This window comes from Pempheris klunzingeri, chromosome 13 (assembly GCF_042242105.1).
Source record: "Pempheris klunzingeri isolate RE-2024b chromosome 13, fPemKlu1.hap1, whole genome shotgun sequence".
NCBI lineage: Eukaryota > Metazoa > Chordata > Actinopteri > Acropomatiformes > Pempheridae > Pempheris > Pempheris klunzingeri.
In genome coordinates, this window is record NC_092024.1 from 23443690 (window position 1) to 23461777 (window position 18088).

The window sequence follows — 18088 nt, forward strand, 5'->3', positions numbered from 1 at the left end:
TACCAGCTGCTGAACCTCCGGCTTCTTGCTCTCCTCTAGATGTTCGCACAGACTTTCACCTCGTCTCTTCAGATCGAGCACCTTGGACTCTCCCTCAGGTTTGGAGGACAGAACAGCCTGAAGAAGAAGATGCAGAAATAGAGGTGTGGGATCTTAGTTTAGTACTAAAGGTGATATTACAAAAGCTTTTGAAACTAATTCGGAGATAAAAACATTCGTAAAAATGTTCTGACTTTAAACTCACCTGTGCGACCTGTGACCTTTGACTACTGTGGGACAACAGCGTCTGCTTCTGCTCTTTCATCCAGGACTGGATGTTTTCACTCTGGGTTCTGAAAGCATCGAAGTCCCTCTCAGTGGCAGCTTCAATGTCCGTCCTTTTGAGAGCATCCTCAGCAGCCTGCAACACTTTCCTCCACCGCTCCTCAGTCTGTCTGAGAGCATCCTCAGCCTCTCGCCTCCTGCTCTCATCCAAGCCCTGGTTGTCACACAGACCCTGGCATCGTTGCTTCAGATCCTGGAGCTTTGAATCTCCATCAGGCTTTGAGCTCAGAGTCGCCTGAAGAGAACAAATATCTCTTTAGGAATCCACTTTGCCTCAATCCTTGAAAAACCACAAGCATTCACAAGATGGCCAACAAATTACAACCCATTGCAAGCTCACCAAACTGATCTACAACCATTTTAAAACTCACTTGTATGACTGGAAGTTTTTCTTCCACTTGCATGCCGCCACCAAGCGACCCCAGATTCTGCTCCTGGTCTCTGATCCAGGACTGAACATTGTCATTCTGGGTTTTGAAGGTGTCCAAGTCCTTTTCTAGCTGGGCTTGTATTTGTGCCTTGTTGAGAGCCCCCTCAGCTGTCTGCAGAGCCGCCCTCCACTGCTCCTCTGTTTCTCTGACCCACCGCTGAACCTCTTGTTTCCTGCCCTCCTCCAGGTCCTGCTGCTCACACAGACTTTCGCTTTGTCTTCTCAGGTTGTTCACTTTAGCGTCCCCCTCAGGTTTGGAGCTCAGGATGGCCTGGTAACACAGTGGGAAAATTATGAAAAAAACTTTAATGACATTAACAGTATGGCTATAAGAAATGCAAATGTTAGTCAGTCAATCTGCTGCAACCAACAGTTTAGTCCAGACTGAAATATCTCAACAATTCTTCACTGAATTCCCAAAGGAATCTGATACTGTGATCCATGGTCCTCTGAGGATGAAGCCTAATGAAATCTAATTATGAATCCTACTGACTGAGCCCTGATTTTTCTTTAAAATTATGAATATATAGGTGACAAATAAGTATTGTCTTGTCTTGAGTCTTGGTTTCAAAATAATGAATGGTGAAGAAAACAAAGTGAGAGAAAGAAAAAGGTTGTATAAGGGTTACTATAAGGGTTATTATTTCATTTTATTTCATTAACGTATATTCTCATGTGCACCAGAGTGGGTTGCGAACACCCTTTTACTGACCTGGGCTCTGTGCTTCATCTCCTCTGTTTGGGTGTCTCTGTCAGCAGAGCTCAGGGGTTGCAGCAGGTCCCTTATCCAGCCCCTGGTGCCTTCAGCCTGAGTATTTAACTTGTCAAATTCCCCCTCCAGGGCGCTCTGGGCGTCCGCCTGCTTTTGCAGCCTGGCTTCCAGGTTTCTGTAGCGTTGTATCAAGTTATCACTGTCCTTCAGGAGGCTTTCAGCTCTGACGTTTTGTCGGCGCACTGATGCCAACAACTCACTGAGGGTCTCGGCTCTACCACTGTCACATGGAGGGCGAGGCAAAGCAAATATATTTGTAGAGCACCATTCAACAACAAGGCAGCGCTTTACATAAGACACAATGCAAAGATAGAGATATAAAAGACACACATGACAATATTTAGAGACAAGACAAGTGGACATGTGGTGAATCTGTATTGCTCTGTTTTAGGCTTCATACTTTTACATACGACTCTTTGAAATATGCAGTGCACCAACACCAATATATATATAATAAGTAATCAATAGATGTGTTTCAAATACCTCAACCACCCGTTACAATGATGGGCCATAGTGAGGCTTATTACAGAATATGGAAATATGCCAAAACAGTGAAATACATGATAAACTGCATGTTGTCCATTTTTCCTAATTATAATTTAGTATGATGTTACACTCATACTCACATCTATTCACATTGTGTTATCAATCATATCAGTTCATTAATTCATTGGCTAAACTATGGTATTGTTTTTACAACATATGAGCTGAAATATTTCTAGTTCTGATTTTTCTGAAAGTCAAAGATCACCTCTCATCCTGAAGGCCTTTGAGAAGAAGTTTGACTTTGTCTGCCTCCACAGACTGTTTCTCTTTGGTCTGCAGCCAATCACGGAAGCTGTCGTGTTGCTTCTGCAGACTAAACGACAAGTAAAGTCAAATCAAAAAACAGCTGCACTTCAGAAGCCACAGTTCACTGCAGTTAATGAGACTGATAATAAAAAACAGATCTTACTTCTTGTTTTTTTTAACAGCGTGGCTATTCATTTTCAGAAGTTTTCAGATTTTCTGTTGAAGTAACCTAGATTGCAATTACCTGTTCAAGTCACTGAGGAGTGACTCCATTTGTTTCTGCCTGTTTTGGCAGTGGGCTCTAAACGTGCCAACCTCCCCCTGCTGCTCCCTCAGCCAGTCGTTGAGCTCAGAGAGCTGCTGGGGAGGAACCTGCTGGCTGCCTCTCCCCAGCTGATCTTTCAGCTGATCCAGACGTCTCTCTGCATCTTTGGATTTTAAGAAAGCCTGATGGGCATGGGAGAAACTGTGAGGACCCATCCATCATCCAACAATCTACAGTATCTATCCACCCATGAACTTATTCACCCACTTACTGTGAGTCTTTGCACAGATGTTTCCACGTCTGCTCTGCTCTCAGGGTTCTCAAAGCACTCATTGACGCACAGCTGCAAGTCCTGGAACCATCCCTCAAATGACTGCTTTTCATCTGGAGACAGTTGAAAAATATCACCATCGTGTATGATTACAACATTATTCATGAATAGAATATCTAGTCTTACTTGCAAATAGAGATCTGTTTGTCAAAGGATTGAAAAAGCTTTAAAAACTTTGATTTCCGTGTCTGTTTTGCCTTTTTGTTTCCATTCCACAAAAATAAACACAAACTGTGCTTCACATTAACCACATTAACGAACCTTTGATAACCTTGAGCAGACCTTTGTCCCTCTCCTCTCTCTTCAGGTGGATCATATCCTTGGTGCGGGAGATGGCCTCCCTCAGTCTGCTGCAGTCTACAGACAGCGCCTCCAGCACCTGAGGACTGGCCACACTGGAAACCAAACCCACCTCCTTCAACACAGCCTCAGCCTGCTCCTCCTGAGCCTCCAGCTCATCACACAGATCCTTGTGAGGAGATAGATGGGTGGATAGGACAGACCAGTATAATCAGTGACAGTGATCCCATTTAACATATCATTTTATGAAATAAGGACTTCATTTTCATCCTACCTTCTTTTGTCTTTTAGCAAATCAAAGCAAATTATGAAACAAAATGTATGCATGTCACACTGACTTATAAGTCTGAAGGGTAGGACAGGATAAAAATGAGCTGATCCAATGTAAAGGTCTATGAAATAAAGCATCAAATCAAAGTGAGTAACATATAACAGCTGTACCTGTATCTGGGCTTCGAACTTTGGCTGCGAAGCATCAACATCACTGAGAGAACACTGGATGGTCTCTACAGCTGTCTGGCACTCCTCTATCTTCTCAGACAGGTGCGTCTTCACGGCAACCAGTTCCTCAAAGACGTCGGTGCAGTCGGTAAACAGCTCCTTCACCTGCTGCATCCTCTTCCTCAGCTGGGTTTCCATCACCTTATTGAATCATTGCCAAAGGGAGCCCAAATACACCACTATAAGCACTTGAACCTATAAAAGTAATAGTAATAGAAGGAATGTTTCAGCCCACCTGCAGCTCCAGCGGCGCTTCCTGACTCTGCAGCATCTCCTGGATCTCTACAGACTTCTTGTGGAAATGCTCAACGTTGTCCTCATTGGCATGGATCTCATCCTACCAAGCAATGGAAAGTTTAGTGCAACTCTCATCTACATGATGACCAATATGGGAGAAATGGGAGAAAAGTGTCACAATGGTTGAAGGTGTCTTTGGAACGGTTTTCCATCCAAATCCCTGAGGAATACACTTTTGGGAGGTTGTCAGGCTACCTGCAGCAATAAGAATTTGATTACTACTTGACTTCTCACCCTCATGTCAAGTACTTGTTGCTCGTTGTGAAAGGGGTGGCTGGCTGCAAACACAGCCAGTTTGGCGCCCGCCCAGCCGTCCACCTCCCCCCCAAGCATCAGCTGCTTCTCCCACAGCTCCAGCGCCACCCGAAGGTTATCCATGTACGTATCTGTCTTCTCTGTCACCTGCAAGGACACCAAACAATATTCAGTCAAGTTAAGCTGAAAACAGCCAGTCTGAAGTGCCCTGCTCTCCTATCTCATTGTTAGGGACTGCGTGCACAGATGCTTACATCCAGCCAGTTGTCCATGAGTGTGTCGGCCTCTGCTTCAAAGGGGGCTTCACTGCAGTCTGGGAACTTCTTCAGTTGGGACTGCAGTTGTCTACAGACTCCCCTCATCTCCTCCATATTCTCCCCAAGACCACCTAGCTCCTCCTTAATATCACGGACCTGGACAGACACACACACATGGGAGCATACAGTCTACTGTACCTGAACACACGGTGGCTGATCTTATTTTAGAATGTGTCTGCCATCTACTGGTTCATCACATTGACTGTTTATGTACAGTACATCTTAGGCTGTTTTAATCACTTTATAAATAACATTTGTTATTATGTATTATTTGGCTGACCTTGGTTATACTCCTCTGCAGGTTGTCCTTGCCCATGTAGGAGGCCTGATCGCTGATCGTCTGCTCAGCTCTCTGCATGGTGTTGCTCAGGTGACTGCGGCAGCTCTGGAACTTCTTCAGAAGCTCCAGTAGGACGCTGCACTGCTTCTTCCTGCCAGGGGAAGAAAACAGTGGAAGGGATTTAGAGAATTCCCAATGGCTTTATTCATTTATTTGTTTGTTTATTTATTTCTCCTACCAAACCTACCTGTCAGAAAACGCTCTCTGAGTCTCCTTCCACTGAGTCTCTAGATCCTGAAAGAGATTTTCTCCTCCTCCCTGTTTCTCTTGAAGTTCACGGAGGTTCTGGATTTCTGCTTGCTGGGCCTGAAGCTGACCCTCCAAATCTGACAGGGCGCGAAGCCTGTAACATACAAGATTATTATGAAGACATTATTTTAGGAAATTCTGCATTAAGATACGTCTCTGAATTTACTATTTCTATGAAAAACAATTAAGAAAGAACATTCTATAAAATTACAATACACCCATCAAGAAGATAGCTTAAGTGTTGTGTGTCAGCGTAAAGACACACAACAGTCACCTGTGTTGTACAGCAGGCATGGTGGGTTCCTTCAGGCCTTGTGTTTCGATTGTTTCCTGCAGCTTCCTCAACTCCCCCAGCTGTGTCCTCTTCCTCAGGCCCAAGGATTTGCTCTGCATCTCCTTCTGGAGGCCCTTCAGCTGGTTGCCCAGCGCAGCGTCGGCATCCTCCAGCCTTCTCAGCAGGGCGGTCACCATGTCCAGGCAGGAGGCCGGAACGCCATCCCTGGTGACCGTCAGCCTGGCCCCCTGCAGGAGCACATCCAGCTGAGGTGCCTTTTCTTTTAGACTATCAATGTTCTGCCTGATCAGAGCCAGCTTGGAGCGACAGTCCTGCAGGACCTGAGTGTCGCTGCAGGGGGCACCTTGGACTCCGGAGATGTCTTCGTCCACAGTACGCAGCGACATGAGGAAACGGTCAAGGGCGCGGGCGGCTGCTTCGCTCTTCCGCACCTGCTGTCGAAGCTGATCCAGGCTTGCGCTGTGAGTCCCAACCTCGCGGGACAGAGGGAAACAGTCTCTGGGGTCCAGATCGCTGGATTCAGGGTCCAGGCGGGACAGCTGGTCCAGCTCGCTCTGGATATTGTCATCCAGTTCCTATCACGAAAGGAGACAAAGACAGTTTGACTTGTAGAGTGCCTTGCAGTCTTTGTTTAAGTAAACTGACTCTTAATTATCAGTTTGGCTTTCAGACTTGGATGTTTTTATAATAACTGAACTGCATACACTTATAAATGTTGTCATCAGAGAGGCATCATTAGTAATATCTATTAATGCATAAAAGAAAGGTATTCATGGCTGACAGAAGACCTTAATGTCTTTCAGGATGTTGGTGTTGGCCAGTGTGAAGGCGGTGATGTCCTTGGGCTGTCTCAGGTAGCGGTCCAGACGGTCGTTGAAGTCCACCATGTGGTTCTCAGTGGAGTCGATCTGTCTGAGGGCGGCGCCCAGAGAGCTGCCTCTCCTCTGAAGGCTGGACTGTTGGCCACGCCACTGATCCTGCAGCTCTGTCTTATCCTGCTCCAGACCAGTGTTCCCACTCATCTGGCAGCACTGGGAGCACTGGTTTGCATACTCAGACCACAGAGACTCTGTCTCCTGCCTCAAGAACTGGAAGAGGGGATTTAATCACGTAGTTTAATCACATAGTAAATACAGTACAAAAATAAATTCCATAAACTCCAGACACTGAAATAATTTTACAATAATTAGTTAATCTTAAATCCCTGCCTATTTCGGTGCTCACAAACTTATACTGTACCTGTATTTCCTGGAGTCGTGTATGCAGCCCTTTGAGAGAGACGGAGTCAGAGGGGAGATCCTTAATGCTCTGTTCATTTTTAGCCAGTTGGGTTTGCAGAGTCCTCTTAAAATTCTCATATCTGGAGATTTCATGATTAAAAAAAGAAAGAAAAACAAAGAATATAATGACCCCCAGATAGTTTTGATCAATATACTGTATGTTATGTTGGCTTATCGAAGCCCAGACTCTACCTTTCTAAAGCCTCCTTTTTGGTGACTTCTTCCTCCACAGATGCCTGCTTTTCCACCTCCCTCCTCTCCACACTGGCTGTCTTCATTGTCACTTGAGACAACTGAAAAAGAGTCATAACAAATTATCTGTTATTTTAAACCTCTGGAGCAGCTCAGTGGCCTTCTGTAGAAGACAGTACCGCATGGTACCGTAAGGTGTTTAAGGAGCTCAAAACGTTTAGTTAAATCTAAAGAGTATATGGTGCCAATGAGAGTGAGTCATACCTCAGCTGAGACCTGAGGTTTGTCACTTGGTCTCGTAGGTTCCTTCTGTGTGGTTAGATCCTCACTGAAGGCAACTGGAATCCTGTGAAACAGAAAATGAGGATAATAATTTCTATGAGTTTCCCTTTCATGTTTTATTCTAACTGCTGCACAAGCTGTCTGTAAACAGCCGCAGGAGTGGCACTGGAAGGCCTGGCTCATGAAGTCTCAAGTTTCTTGATTTGAATAGAAATGATGCGTCATCGTCTCCAAGTATCAAGTTTAATAAGTCATTTTAATCTAATAGTTAGACTTTTTATGACTAAAATAGCATTCAGAAACAGACTAAATGGCTCACAAAGATTGATATTGTCAGCTTTTTAAGGATTGAGTGCTCACCTAGAATCAGGGACGGGTGCTTCTTGGTCTCCGCTGAACTGGCGCTGGATGGCAGCCAGCCTCTTCTCACACTCCCTCAGCTGAGTCTGGGCGAGGCGGTGAGCATCCTCGGGGCTCAGGGTGTCACACAGCTCTTTCAAGGCCTTCAGGTGCTGCCCCGCCTGGGCAAAGCTGACATCAGCTGAGATACAAGCCTGGTGAAAGTCGACAGAGCGCAGACATGAAGTAAACACTCATGTTAATAACTTTGAAGCAAGATTTAATAATAATCTAATATTAATTAAATTTTTTGTTGCTTGTTTGTTTTTTTTCCTTATTTTTTGGACAATACACAAAATAAAAGACTGCTGTTTCTACCTTCAACTGAAAGTGTGTTGAAAATGAGAACTCATTTTTATGTTTAGAACTTTACTGTATGGTACACCTCAACAAAAATAGCACTCTAAAGGATAACTCTATTTTAACACATTGTGGGTTGGAAAAGGTTTTGGAATTGGTCCAGTAGATCGCCTCAGCTGGAATCTGTCATGTAATACTTCGGGGCAATCACGGCAGTCAAAGTACGTCTACTAAAATCTTCTTTTGCCGATGACAGGCTCAGATTGCTATTTAATGTGCCTGACAAAATCATGGAAAGGATCCCAATAAAGGTAGAGAATGAAGAATGAAGAATCACAATTACCAAGTCCCACTGACAGAATCTCCTTTGAGGCATACAAAGAAGAAGGAGGACAAAAGGTTAGAAAAGTGGTGCAGAACTAGCTGCATACCCATCCACCAAAGCACACGTGCCAAGAGTTCTAGCTCTAGCTTTAGCTACCTGTGCTTGGCTTTCTAATCGGGAGATTAAGTGCATCTCACACTGCTGGGTAGCTGTGTTAAAGGCTTTCCTTGTTACTTCAAAACATAAGTACTGCAAAAAGCCTGAGATGTCAGCTCTCACAGCCTGGGAGATAAAATAGAATTATGTTAAGAAAACCACATGGCATGTTAGAACATAGAATTCATGGAAGGAATGCTTTGTGTGCATGCTAAAAAAAGATTTGCTGACATTCGTATCTTAAAAAAGCTCACAAAGGCAGAAAATGTTGCAGTTTCAGTACATTTATGGTTGACATAAATGGCACAAGCAATTAACTAACACAATCAAACCTCAAACAACATGATAAATATTATATATGATAAAGATTGTTAATTAAACGAATGTTCACGAATGTGAACTATCCCCTTTTAACTGCAATTAAAATCTCACGCATGAACACCAAACACCAACAGTGAATTTGTGTCCCACCTCCCACTGTGTCCTGACAGACTGGGTGTAAAACTCCATGTCTGTGAGCTCTGAGGGGGTACAAAAGGCCTCCATGCCTTTGGCAGCTCTCAAGAACTCCTCCAGCAACTCGGGGTCCAGGGTCCTCAGAGTCTCCTGAGGGGAAATGCGTATATGTAATTGCAGACTGGCTGCTTGAAAATTGGTTTATTTCAGTTTAAAACATCGGTTAAAAACTGTAATACAATAAAAAAAAAAAAAGACATCAAATGTAGTTTTCATGAGCTGAGCATATTGTTCAAAGTACCAACACTGACTTCTAATTGCATGAAAATTACAGAAGTTATATCAGCGATTTCATTTACCTCTTTCACTGAAACTTGCTCTGCTGATATGCGTTTGTCTTCAAAAATGTTAATGGTTTCCATAATGTGCTCTTGCAGACAGTGCTTAGCATCCTCAAAGCCATTTCTGGCCAAAGCCTGGACCTTGGCGTAAGCCTCTGTGTAGGCCTCGGAAGGCACTTGGGCCAGGGCTGGAGGTTTAATGCACAGGTCTGGTGACTCAGCCGGGGCCTGAGGCAGCACACTGACCTGAGAGAGGACAGTAGTTTGGGACTGTTGTTGGGTCTGAGGTCTGGCCTGTGGGGGTGATTGAGCCTTAGACTGTGGTGCAGTTTGGGCCTTGGGTAGTGGTGGTGACTGAGCCTGAAGTTGGGGCTGTGGAGGCAATTGTGCCTGAGGCTTGGGTAATGGCGGTGATTGGTCCTTAGGCTGTGTTGGCTGTGATTGAGCTTCAGGTAGTGGTGCTGTTTGGGCACTGGGTTGGGTTGGTGACTGAAATTTAGGTTGAGTTGGTGACTGAGCTTCAGGTAATGGTGCCATTTGGGCCTGGGGTTGAGTTGGTGACTGAACTTCTGGTGGTGGTGCCGTTTGGGTCTGCCATTTAGGTTGTGGTAGTGGTTCAACCTTCATCGGTGACAGAACCATGGGTTGTGGTGGCAACTTGGGCTCAGAAATGGGTTGTGACAGTGATTCAGCCTTGAGTTCGTTTGGTGATGGAAGCTTAGGCTGTGGTGCTAAGTGGGCCAGAGGTTTGGGTTGTGGAGGTGATTCACCTTTTGGTTGAGTTGGTGACTGAATCGTTGGTTGCGGTTGAAGCTGGGACTGATGTTTGGATTGTGGAGGTGGCTGCTGGAACTGAAGATTGAACTGAGGTTGCTGAGCCTGGGGCTTTACTTTTACCGATGGCTGTGTCTGGATGTGTGTTTGGGACTGGACCTGCAGCTGCTGTTGGATCTGGGGCTGTGAAGGAAACTGATAATGGGCTTGGTGTTGCGGTAGTGATTGGCGAGGTATTTGAGCTTGCATCTGAGGTTGAGGGTGACGCTGAGTTTGAGGCTGATGCTGAACTTGTGAATATTGTTGAGACTGAGGCTGCAGATGAGGCTGAGGATAAGGCTGGGGCTGAAGTTGAGGAGGTGCCGGAATCCAAGTCTGCTGCTGAACTTGGCCTTGTTGTGTCTGGATATGACACATATCATAAGCTCTCATCTGAGGTTGTTGTTGCGTAGAACTCTGGGGTCTCATTTGGGGTTGTGTTTGAGCCCAGGGTTGGGTTTGTGTTTGTGGTTGCATCGGAGGCTGAGTATATGATGGCCCCATTTGAGAATACCCAGGGGGGGGCATCTGAGGTCTTAGCTGAGGCCCAGCTTGGGGCCACTGTGGTAGAGCCTGAGCTGTTGGATAAGCCTGAGACTGTGGAGTGTGACCTATTTGTTGAGGGTATGGTTGGGGCATTGGATGCCTCTGCTGGGCAATAGCTTGGGTTTCTGGCTCTTGTTTGGGTGTCCACTGCTGGGATGGCATCTGACCCTGGGAATAACTTTGGGGGTAATGTAAAGTCTGTGTTGTAGCCTGTGGATGCTGGATAGACATTGGGGATGAGGCCCCAACTTGAGTCCAGGAGTGGACTTGCCCCTGGGAAATGTGGCCTAGGTGCTGGGCGGCTGGCTGAGCATGTATGGGATACTGAGTCATAGGCTGAGAATGACTCTGAGCCTGGACTACTTGGGTTTGTTGAGATGAAAATTGGGCATGACTTGGCTGAGCATGAGTTTGAGCCTGGGCCACCGACTGAGCATGGACTTGAGGCTGGGTCTTTGGCTGAGGATGGGGTTGAGGCTGGGGAATTGGCTGAGGAGGGCATTGAATCTGACCATGTGCTGGAGGCTTAGGGGACGAGGGCCTGACAGGGGCCCATGACTGGGGATGAGTACGAAGCTGAATGTGGGATGGCACAGGGGGCTGAATTTGGCCTTGCAGGGGAACCTGCATTGGGGTAGAAGGTCCAACTTGAGCCCATGTCTGCATTTGAGCTACAGCTGGGCCATGGGCTACACCCTGTGGCTGGCCAGCTGGGACACACGTTTGGGACTGAGTTTGAACCTGAGGCTGAGTTGATGACTGTGTCCACATAGGGCCATGGGGCTGTGGAAGAACTTGTGTCTGTGACTGACCTTGGCTCACTCTGGTTTGGGACATGGTCTTCAGTGGTTGCTGACTGTCTGTGGTAGTGAGGGACACACTTGTGGACAACATTTGCGCTGGGACCACTGCCTGAGGTTTAGACTGAACCACAGTTTGGGGCAGTGGCTGACTTTGTGGGTGTGGCTGAGCCATAGTAGCAGTCTGGAATCCAGCCTTAGTCTCTGAATCTTGTTGTGCCTGACTTACAACAGGGTGTGGTTGTGGTGGTGGTGGCTTTTGCTGTTTATCCAGTTGCTGTAGTTGTTGCTGTTGTTTCTCTTTGTGATGTTGTTGTTGATGTTGCAGTTGTTCTTGCTGCTGCCCTAAATTCTGAGGCTGTGTTTGTTTTTCTTGCTCTTTTTGCTGTCGTTGTGGCTGCTTAGTAACCTTTGCATGTGTCTCAAGCTGTGGACTGGTAGCTGCTGTATGTTGTGGAACAACTTGAACGGAGTCCACTGTTTTTTTGTGTGACTGTGGCTCTGTCTGAATTGGCTCCTGAGTGGAATCCTGTTGTGAATGTGGAGCTGGAGTTTTATGCTCTCCAGAGGCTGGCTTCTGAAGCCAGGGCCGGTTCTTCAAGGCCTGAGCCTTTCTGCTTTGAAGCTCCTGGGAGCTCAGAGGTGGATTCTTTACAGCTGATGGTTGAGGTGAAGTCTGCCTGGTGGGCTCTGATGTCTGTCTGACTTGGCTTTCAACTTGTACATGAGTAACCACATTGTGCTGAACTTGATATTCACGCATTTCCACCTGCTGCTGCAGCTCTTGTTGCTCCCGTTTCTGCTGCCATTGTTGTGGTTGTGTTGGCATCAGCTCCTGCTGTTGAACTTCTTGTGTTTGCGGTTGCATGAGCCCTTGTTTTTGTAGCTCTTTTTCCGTCTGTTGCTGAACTTGTTCATCCTGAAGCAGCTCTGGTATCAGTCCGTGTTCCTGAGTCTGCTGTTGTGTTTGAGCAGCGGTATCTGGCCCGGCATCAGCCTGGCCCTCGGATGGTGATTTTGTCCTGGTCTGTATCTCAGCTTGTGTGTAGGTATATGGCACTGGAGGGGAAGTCATCTTTTCTTCTCTGTATTCTTGCACAACTATCTTTGGCAGAAAGGTTTCATGAGACTGATGAGAAACCATTTTTTTCTCAGGCTGCTGAGTTTGCTGCATGATGTTTGACTGTCCCAGATGTTGAGGCTTTCCTGTAGCCTTGAAGACTTTTGGTGAGGGAAGCCCTTCTGGAGGGCTTCTGCTTCTGTCTCTTCTGGCTCCCAGGCTGCTCAGCATACCAACAGCTTCCTGAAATTAGAATCACACACACATTAGAAAAACTGGCATTGTAATTATATTCATATTCTCTTGTGTTTCATTCATGGTTCCTATTATCTAACATACAGAGCATCAAAAACCCAATGGCTTGCACAGTCTGTTTACAAAAAGACAACTGGCCTGTGACTGAGCAACAGTAGCTCGCACTCGGTCCTGCATGGTGGTGGCGTGGAGGTACTGGATGGGAGAGTTCTTCTGATTCGTCATTACCACCACTTGCAGGTCCTGCTCCTCTGTGACTACTTGACCCTCCAGCTGAAGACCACGGGAAATCAGCACCTGGGGAAATAAATGGTGTTCAACAACCATCCCAAACCTTACGCAGTAATATGTGTGTCTTTATGAAATGACAGTAAGCTCATCATTGGGGCTTTAACTGTTTCAGAGCAACCATAATTTGGATCGACTTAGCAGAATAACCGTCCTCGTGTGCGGATCATCTTACCCTGGCTCGTGGGTCTTGGCCCCGCTGTTTTTGTCGCTCTGCAGCCCTCAGCAGCTGGTAGAGCTCCCTCGCCTCAATCTCCCAGTGTAAGAGTTCAGCCAGGCGACCGTCCAGACCGGACACACTGTGCTGCAGCTCTGCACATACCTGTTCTGCCTCAAACAAGGTCTGCATCACCTGGTGACATTAAGAGAACAGATGGTAATGAACTGATCATTTTATAATACATGCTGCAAATTCACAAATTGTAGTCACCAGTGGCTATTACATTACAAAAAAAGAAAAGACATCATTCATACTTCAGGTATAGCAAGCTTCACTTTCTGTAACTGCTCCGCCGGGCATTCTGGGGAGGGACCCAGAGCCTCCAGATCCACTTCTTTTATTTTATTCATTATGAACTGAAGGGAAGAAAGCAAACAGTCAGTTTTAGAGAGACTTATCTGGTAATTTAAAGTAAAATTCTCATGAGTGAATAAAATGAACAGTTGCTTCTAACAGGCTGCATCCTGAGATCTTTCTGGCCAGACTGCTGTTTAACATGTTATGATAACACTCACTGATCTTGTTGATTAATCAAATTAACTTAGATCTTAGGCCAAAATACATAGTTATAGTAAATATATAGTAATACATAGTTCTGCTCGAATAGTTTGGCAGAAGTTTGGCAGAAGAAGTTTCAGAGGTGCATAGCTGTGTGGTAACCAAGACATGTGCCCACTTGTATTCTTTTTTTCAAATGCTTTGAAACTGTCCGAGTGATATCTATCTGCTTAGAGCTGAGAGACAGTTAGAAGTTAGTCAGTCACTTAATAGTCAAGATAAGCTATGTCTCAAGGTGTTATTTAGCCACCCAATAGTTTTACCTGTATTCGTTTTCTATAGGTGCGTAAAGGACCTGCCATGGCCTCCAGAGGCTCTTTGAGAATGAGAGTGGCTTCTCTGATCAGAGATTGGATATCCTGGGGTCTGGCCTGAACGTCAGCACCAGGCTCAGCCATGTTGTCCTTGAAGAAGCATACATTAAGATGTTAAATATCAGATAGATACTAGACAGACAATAGAAGCCTGTAAAAAGGTGATTACATGCTTTAAGCCATCAGAAAAGTGTCTGGACTTTCAAGTTTGAAGACAGAACCATAGCAAACCTGTTGATTCATAGCAATTATACAACGATTTTAATGGATACTTGCTACCTGTACTTAACGATGGGCATGATATAATAATCAATAATTTCACCAAAAATTCACTGACGAAACACCTGTCCAACTGCAACATGAGAAATCAACAAAGCCAAATGATCGTACTCTTTAATCACGGACTATAAAAGACTTTTATAACATTTACAATGGCCTCCACACAATAAGAAAAGGTGGAGCACAACTTTGAAATTGAAGCCACTCCTAAATGTGACAGCATGGGAATAATTAGAACAATGGAACAATCATAGCTTAAGTGCCAAAGGGCTGAGACATTAAGCTACCAAAATCCCTGCTGTCACAGAATAAACTAGGCCATCGAATTAGGACAACTGTGATAAAGCATAATAGCGCAGCAGAAAGTTAACATGCTTTATGCTGTAAATTCCACTATCAGGAAATAACTTGAAAATAAACTTCAAAAGCAGCTCAGCTTGAACTGCAGTAACGTTACTAAACCCTTAACATCTACGATGTGATCAAAACAAATGGTCCTGACCAAACAGCATCGGATTTACTGCCCCTCACCAACCAGGTTGTTCTTGCTCTGTAACTTACAAATGTGTTTCTCTTAACAAACTCGGCCCAGTGCATGTTGAGTTTGCGCAGCTCCTCTGCCAGGCTCCTGCTGGTCTGCGGGTCTGTCGATTCGATCAGCAAGTTACCCACCTCGTTCAGGTGGGCCTGTCGGGAGCCCCACTCTGCAACAGTCTGAGACGTCACCTTAACAAAAACATGAGTGGTCAAGAGAGAGGGAATATTCAAAGGTGTAGGCTATTTAATGTGGTATATTATAGCATTTTTATTCCAAAAATACTTCTCCAAAAGAAAAACTGCTCTGGAAGAATGAATAATCTCATGTTGAATCTTTGTAGATACAACAAAGGAGCCATAATTAAGGCTTTTCATAATAAGGTGATTAAAGACTGAGGCTCAGTCAGAAAGGCAAGAGGAACTAGCTAGTTTATGAGGCGAGGTTGTCATGCCTCTAACCGAACACCTTACAGTTTGATGTGTTAGTAATACCTCTGATCTATGGCCATGGCTGTGTGTTACAGAGCCCTGCTCTAGCCAAGCCTGCAGGGAGCTGAGGCAGTCGTTGTAGGAGTCCCAGGCCGATAGGACCCGTCCCATGGTGCTCTTAGCGGTCATCAGCTCCTCCAAAACCACAGCGGTGTCCTCCTCCAGCTGCTTCACCTGCTGACTGACTTGGTGGTAATCTGAAGCTAAGGAGCAAAGACAAACAGCAGTCAAACACTCAAACACTGCCAGTGAAAACTTCCAGTCAAACCACGAGCCGCAGAAGAGCAGAAGTGATATAGTGGAAGTTAGATGAAGCAACTTAATACACCTGTACACTTACCAAGGGCAGATTTGCTTGAATATTTCTCAGAAACCTGCTTCAGCTTATGAAGAGCTGCTTTCAATGACGAAGGAAGCTCCTGTGTGTTCACCAGCTCCTGTGTTTACAAGGACATTTTAAGTTACAGGCATTTTATCAAAAGAGATTTTCACACATATAACTATCTCAGACGAAGGCGCGCTAGAAAGTGTCACGTCAGTCTCGAGACCCAAAGTCTAACACATGTAATGTGAACAGCACGCTTGCACCACTTCCTTCAAACCACTCCCAATAAATAAACCTCCAAAGCCAAATCAGAGCGAGGACTACTCACATGCCATTCTTGAAGCAACACCCTGACAGCCTCGGGGGAGATGTAAGGTCTCTTATAGACCCGGAGCTTGGCTTTGATCTGCCCCAACAGATCCAGAACTGTGTGGCGGTGCTCCCGGTACTCCAGCTTGATCCCATGGTATTTAGAAGAGACTCTCACACTGGTAAACCTGTTGAAATAAGGTTGTGAACCAGATATGAGAAACAAACCTCAACAACTGCAGACTATCTACCACTATGGACTATAAGAGCAAATCAAAGAAGAAGACAGAAGATACAAAGGTCAACAACATGTAATCCTGAATTATAACTTATAACTTATGTATAATGTTAGAAATAGCACTGCCAATGATTTTAAACATTACTAAAACACACTGGCATACACAAGCAACATTTTACACTGTTCTTTATTAGCATAGGACTGAGTGATACCATGTGGGCTACAGATGTTTTCTTAAACAATAGCCGTCATTATATCCACGTCCAGGTCGTGACGTGTGCTGCTATCACATTATGCTTCAAGAAAACAATCGAGAAAACCACTACACTTTAAGTACATGCATGTATAGTACGTGCAGTTTAATGCACCCACACACACACACACACGTACATAAACACACGGTCCACTTGGGAAAGAACCCTCACCTCCTCTTTAGCTCATCCATCTTGTCAATAGGTACCAACATGTTTCCGTACTCATCCAGCTTCTGGAAGGACTGGAAGGTCTTCATATGCCGCGGCATCTCCTCCAGGCAAACCTGCAGCAACAGTCAGCAGAGACAATCTGCACTTCTGCTTACAAAGGTCTGTATTCTAATGTCTTACAAAGAACAACAAAAAGAAATATATTGCAAGAACTCATAAATCAGTTTGTATGAGTGTATCTTCTGTTTGCCACCGTTACTGAACAGTGAATGACGTGAAGGGGCTAATGTGCAGAGGTTATTTATGTCATAAATGAGCAACACTGCCTGAGGAATCTGGGTTTGCTAAATCAGTATTACTGTTTATTTCACTCCCTGAAGCCACATAGTTTGAGGGTTGGATGCGGTTAATATTCACTTTGAGCAGCTCCTGTTTCTCCCTGGCTGCTTCGGCAGCTCGGCTGTGGTCCTGTGGGTCGCCCTCCTCCTCGGCCAGAGCGCCCTCCGTCTTCAGCAGCCAGCAAGCCACAGTGTCCAAGGGAGCGGGGAGACTCATATCTAACTCGATTTTGTATTCACGCAGCTGAATGAAAAAAAAAAAACAGAGAAAGAAGGCACATTTCATTACAATGTCTTTCTAATTCAACTCCATACAGAAACACGTATAGTGTGTACAGTAGAATATAATAGAGGTACATCAACATCTAACTACCTAACCTGACTCAAAACTAACAAAACTACTGATTAAAGATAGATAGATAAAGATAAAATGTACGAATATGAAAAACTTTGCAAACTTTACAATTTTTTTGACGTTTTGAAGGGATTTGAGTGGAACTGACCTTTTCAGTGAGAGTGTCCCACGCCTCTCTGAGAGCCCGCTGCTCCTCGCTCGGTTTTGGGGTTCGTCTCATTGCTGTCAACAGCGGCATGACAGGACGCCGCTGCTCGTTAAAGGACACCAGAAAGGTCTGAAATACCTGAGGGATGGAAAATGTCATCTTTAGCGCCACTCATGTAAACAGGAAAAAAAACACAACCAATCAGGACATTGGTTTAAATCGCTGAAAACTGAAGAAGCAGCAGATTTCCCCGCAGCATTTCAGCATTGACAAAGATCAGCATTTGCAAACCACAGGTGTGAGACAGGTGCTACCAAGTGTTTCTGCTCTTATCACTGTCGGGATAATGCGTCTTTATAGGAACTGGCTGGAAACGTACATGGTATCTCTCTGAGTAGCTCTCCCCCTCGGTGGAGTCCCAGCCCTCCAGCAGTTCGTCGTATGCCTGAGCCAGCCAGCACGTCACTTCCTGTGCCTTCCGCTCAGGCGTCGCCTGGTAAAGTGGAGCACAAAGAATAGTTACTGCTCTTTACACAATGTTAAATAGATGTTTATCCTTGTTCATACTGATCAGGGACATTTAGTTTGATTC

General features: G+C 45.2%; 1 protein-coding gene across 1 annotated transcript in view; it reads right to left on the reverse strand.

The window, feature by feature from the left end:
- syne2b (spectrin repeat containing, nuclear envelope 2b) overlaps positions 1-18088 on the reverse strand; it is a 116318-nt gene that overhangs the window by 84287 nt on the left and 13943 nt on the right. The window contains exons 10-44 of the mRNA XM_070842460.1: positions 17876-17989; positions 17497-17634; positions 17073-17237; positions 16656-16768; positions 16012-16180; positions 15699-15795; positions 15362-15561; positions 14894-15058; positions 14003-14143; positions 13436-13537; positions 13137-13313; positions 12812-12970; positions 11853-12661; positions 10985-11134; positions 10240-10375; positions 9218-10156; positions 8874-9008; positions 7583-7776; positions 7205-7286; positions 6968-7041; positions 6708-6831; positions 6257-6556; positions 5448-6043; positions 5112-5267; positions 4865-5015; positions 4522-4680; positions 4247-4414; positions 3951-4052; positions 3656-3856; positions 3176-3383; positions 2855-2967; positions 2563-2765; positions 2278-2385; positions 1467-1746; positions 696-1025 (exon numbers count right to left, since the gene is read on the reverse strand). Coding sequence (XP_070698561.1) covers positions 696-1025; positions 1467-1746; positions 2278-2385; positions 2563-2765; positions 2855-2967; positions 3176-3383; positions 3656-3856; positions 3951-4052; positions 4247-4414; positions 4522-4680; positions 4865-5015; positions 5112-5267; positions 5448-6043; positions 6257-6556; positions 6708-6831; positions 6968-7041; positions 7205-7286; positions 7583-7776; positions 8874-9008; positions 9218-10156; positions 10240-10375; positions 10985-11134; positions 11853-12661; positions 12812-12970; positions 13137-13313; positions 13436-13537; positions 14003-14143; positions 14894-15058; positions 15362-15561; positions 15699-15795; positions 16012-16180; positions 16656-16768; positions 17073-17237; positions 17497-17634; positions 17876-17989 — 7458 coding nt within the window. The remainder of the gene's footprint in view (positions 1-695; positions 1026-1466; positions 1747-2277; positions 2386-2562; positions 2766-2854; positions 2968-3175; positions 3384-3655; positions 3857-3950; positions 4053-4246; positions 4415-4521; positions 4681-4864; positions 5016-5111; positions 5268-5447; positions 6044-6256; positions 6557-6707; positions 6832-6967; positions 7042-7204; positions 7287-7582; positions 7777-8873; positions 9009-9217; positions 10157-10239; positions 10376-10984; positions 11135-11852; positions 12662-12811; positions 12971-13136; positions 13314-13435; positions 13538-14002; positions 14144-14893; positions 15059-15361; positions 15562-15698; positions 15796-16011; positions 16181-16655; positions 16769-17072; positions 17238-17496; positions 17635-17875; positions 17990-18088) is intronic.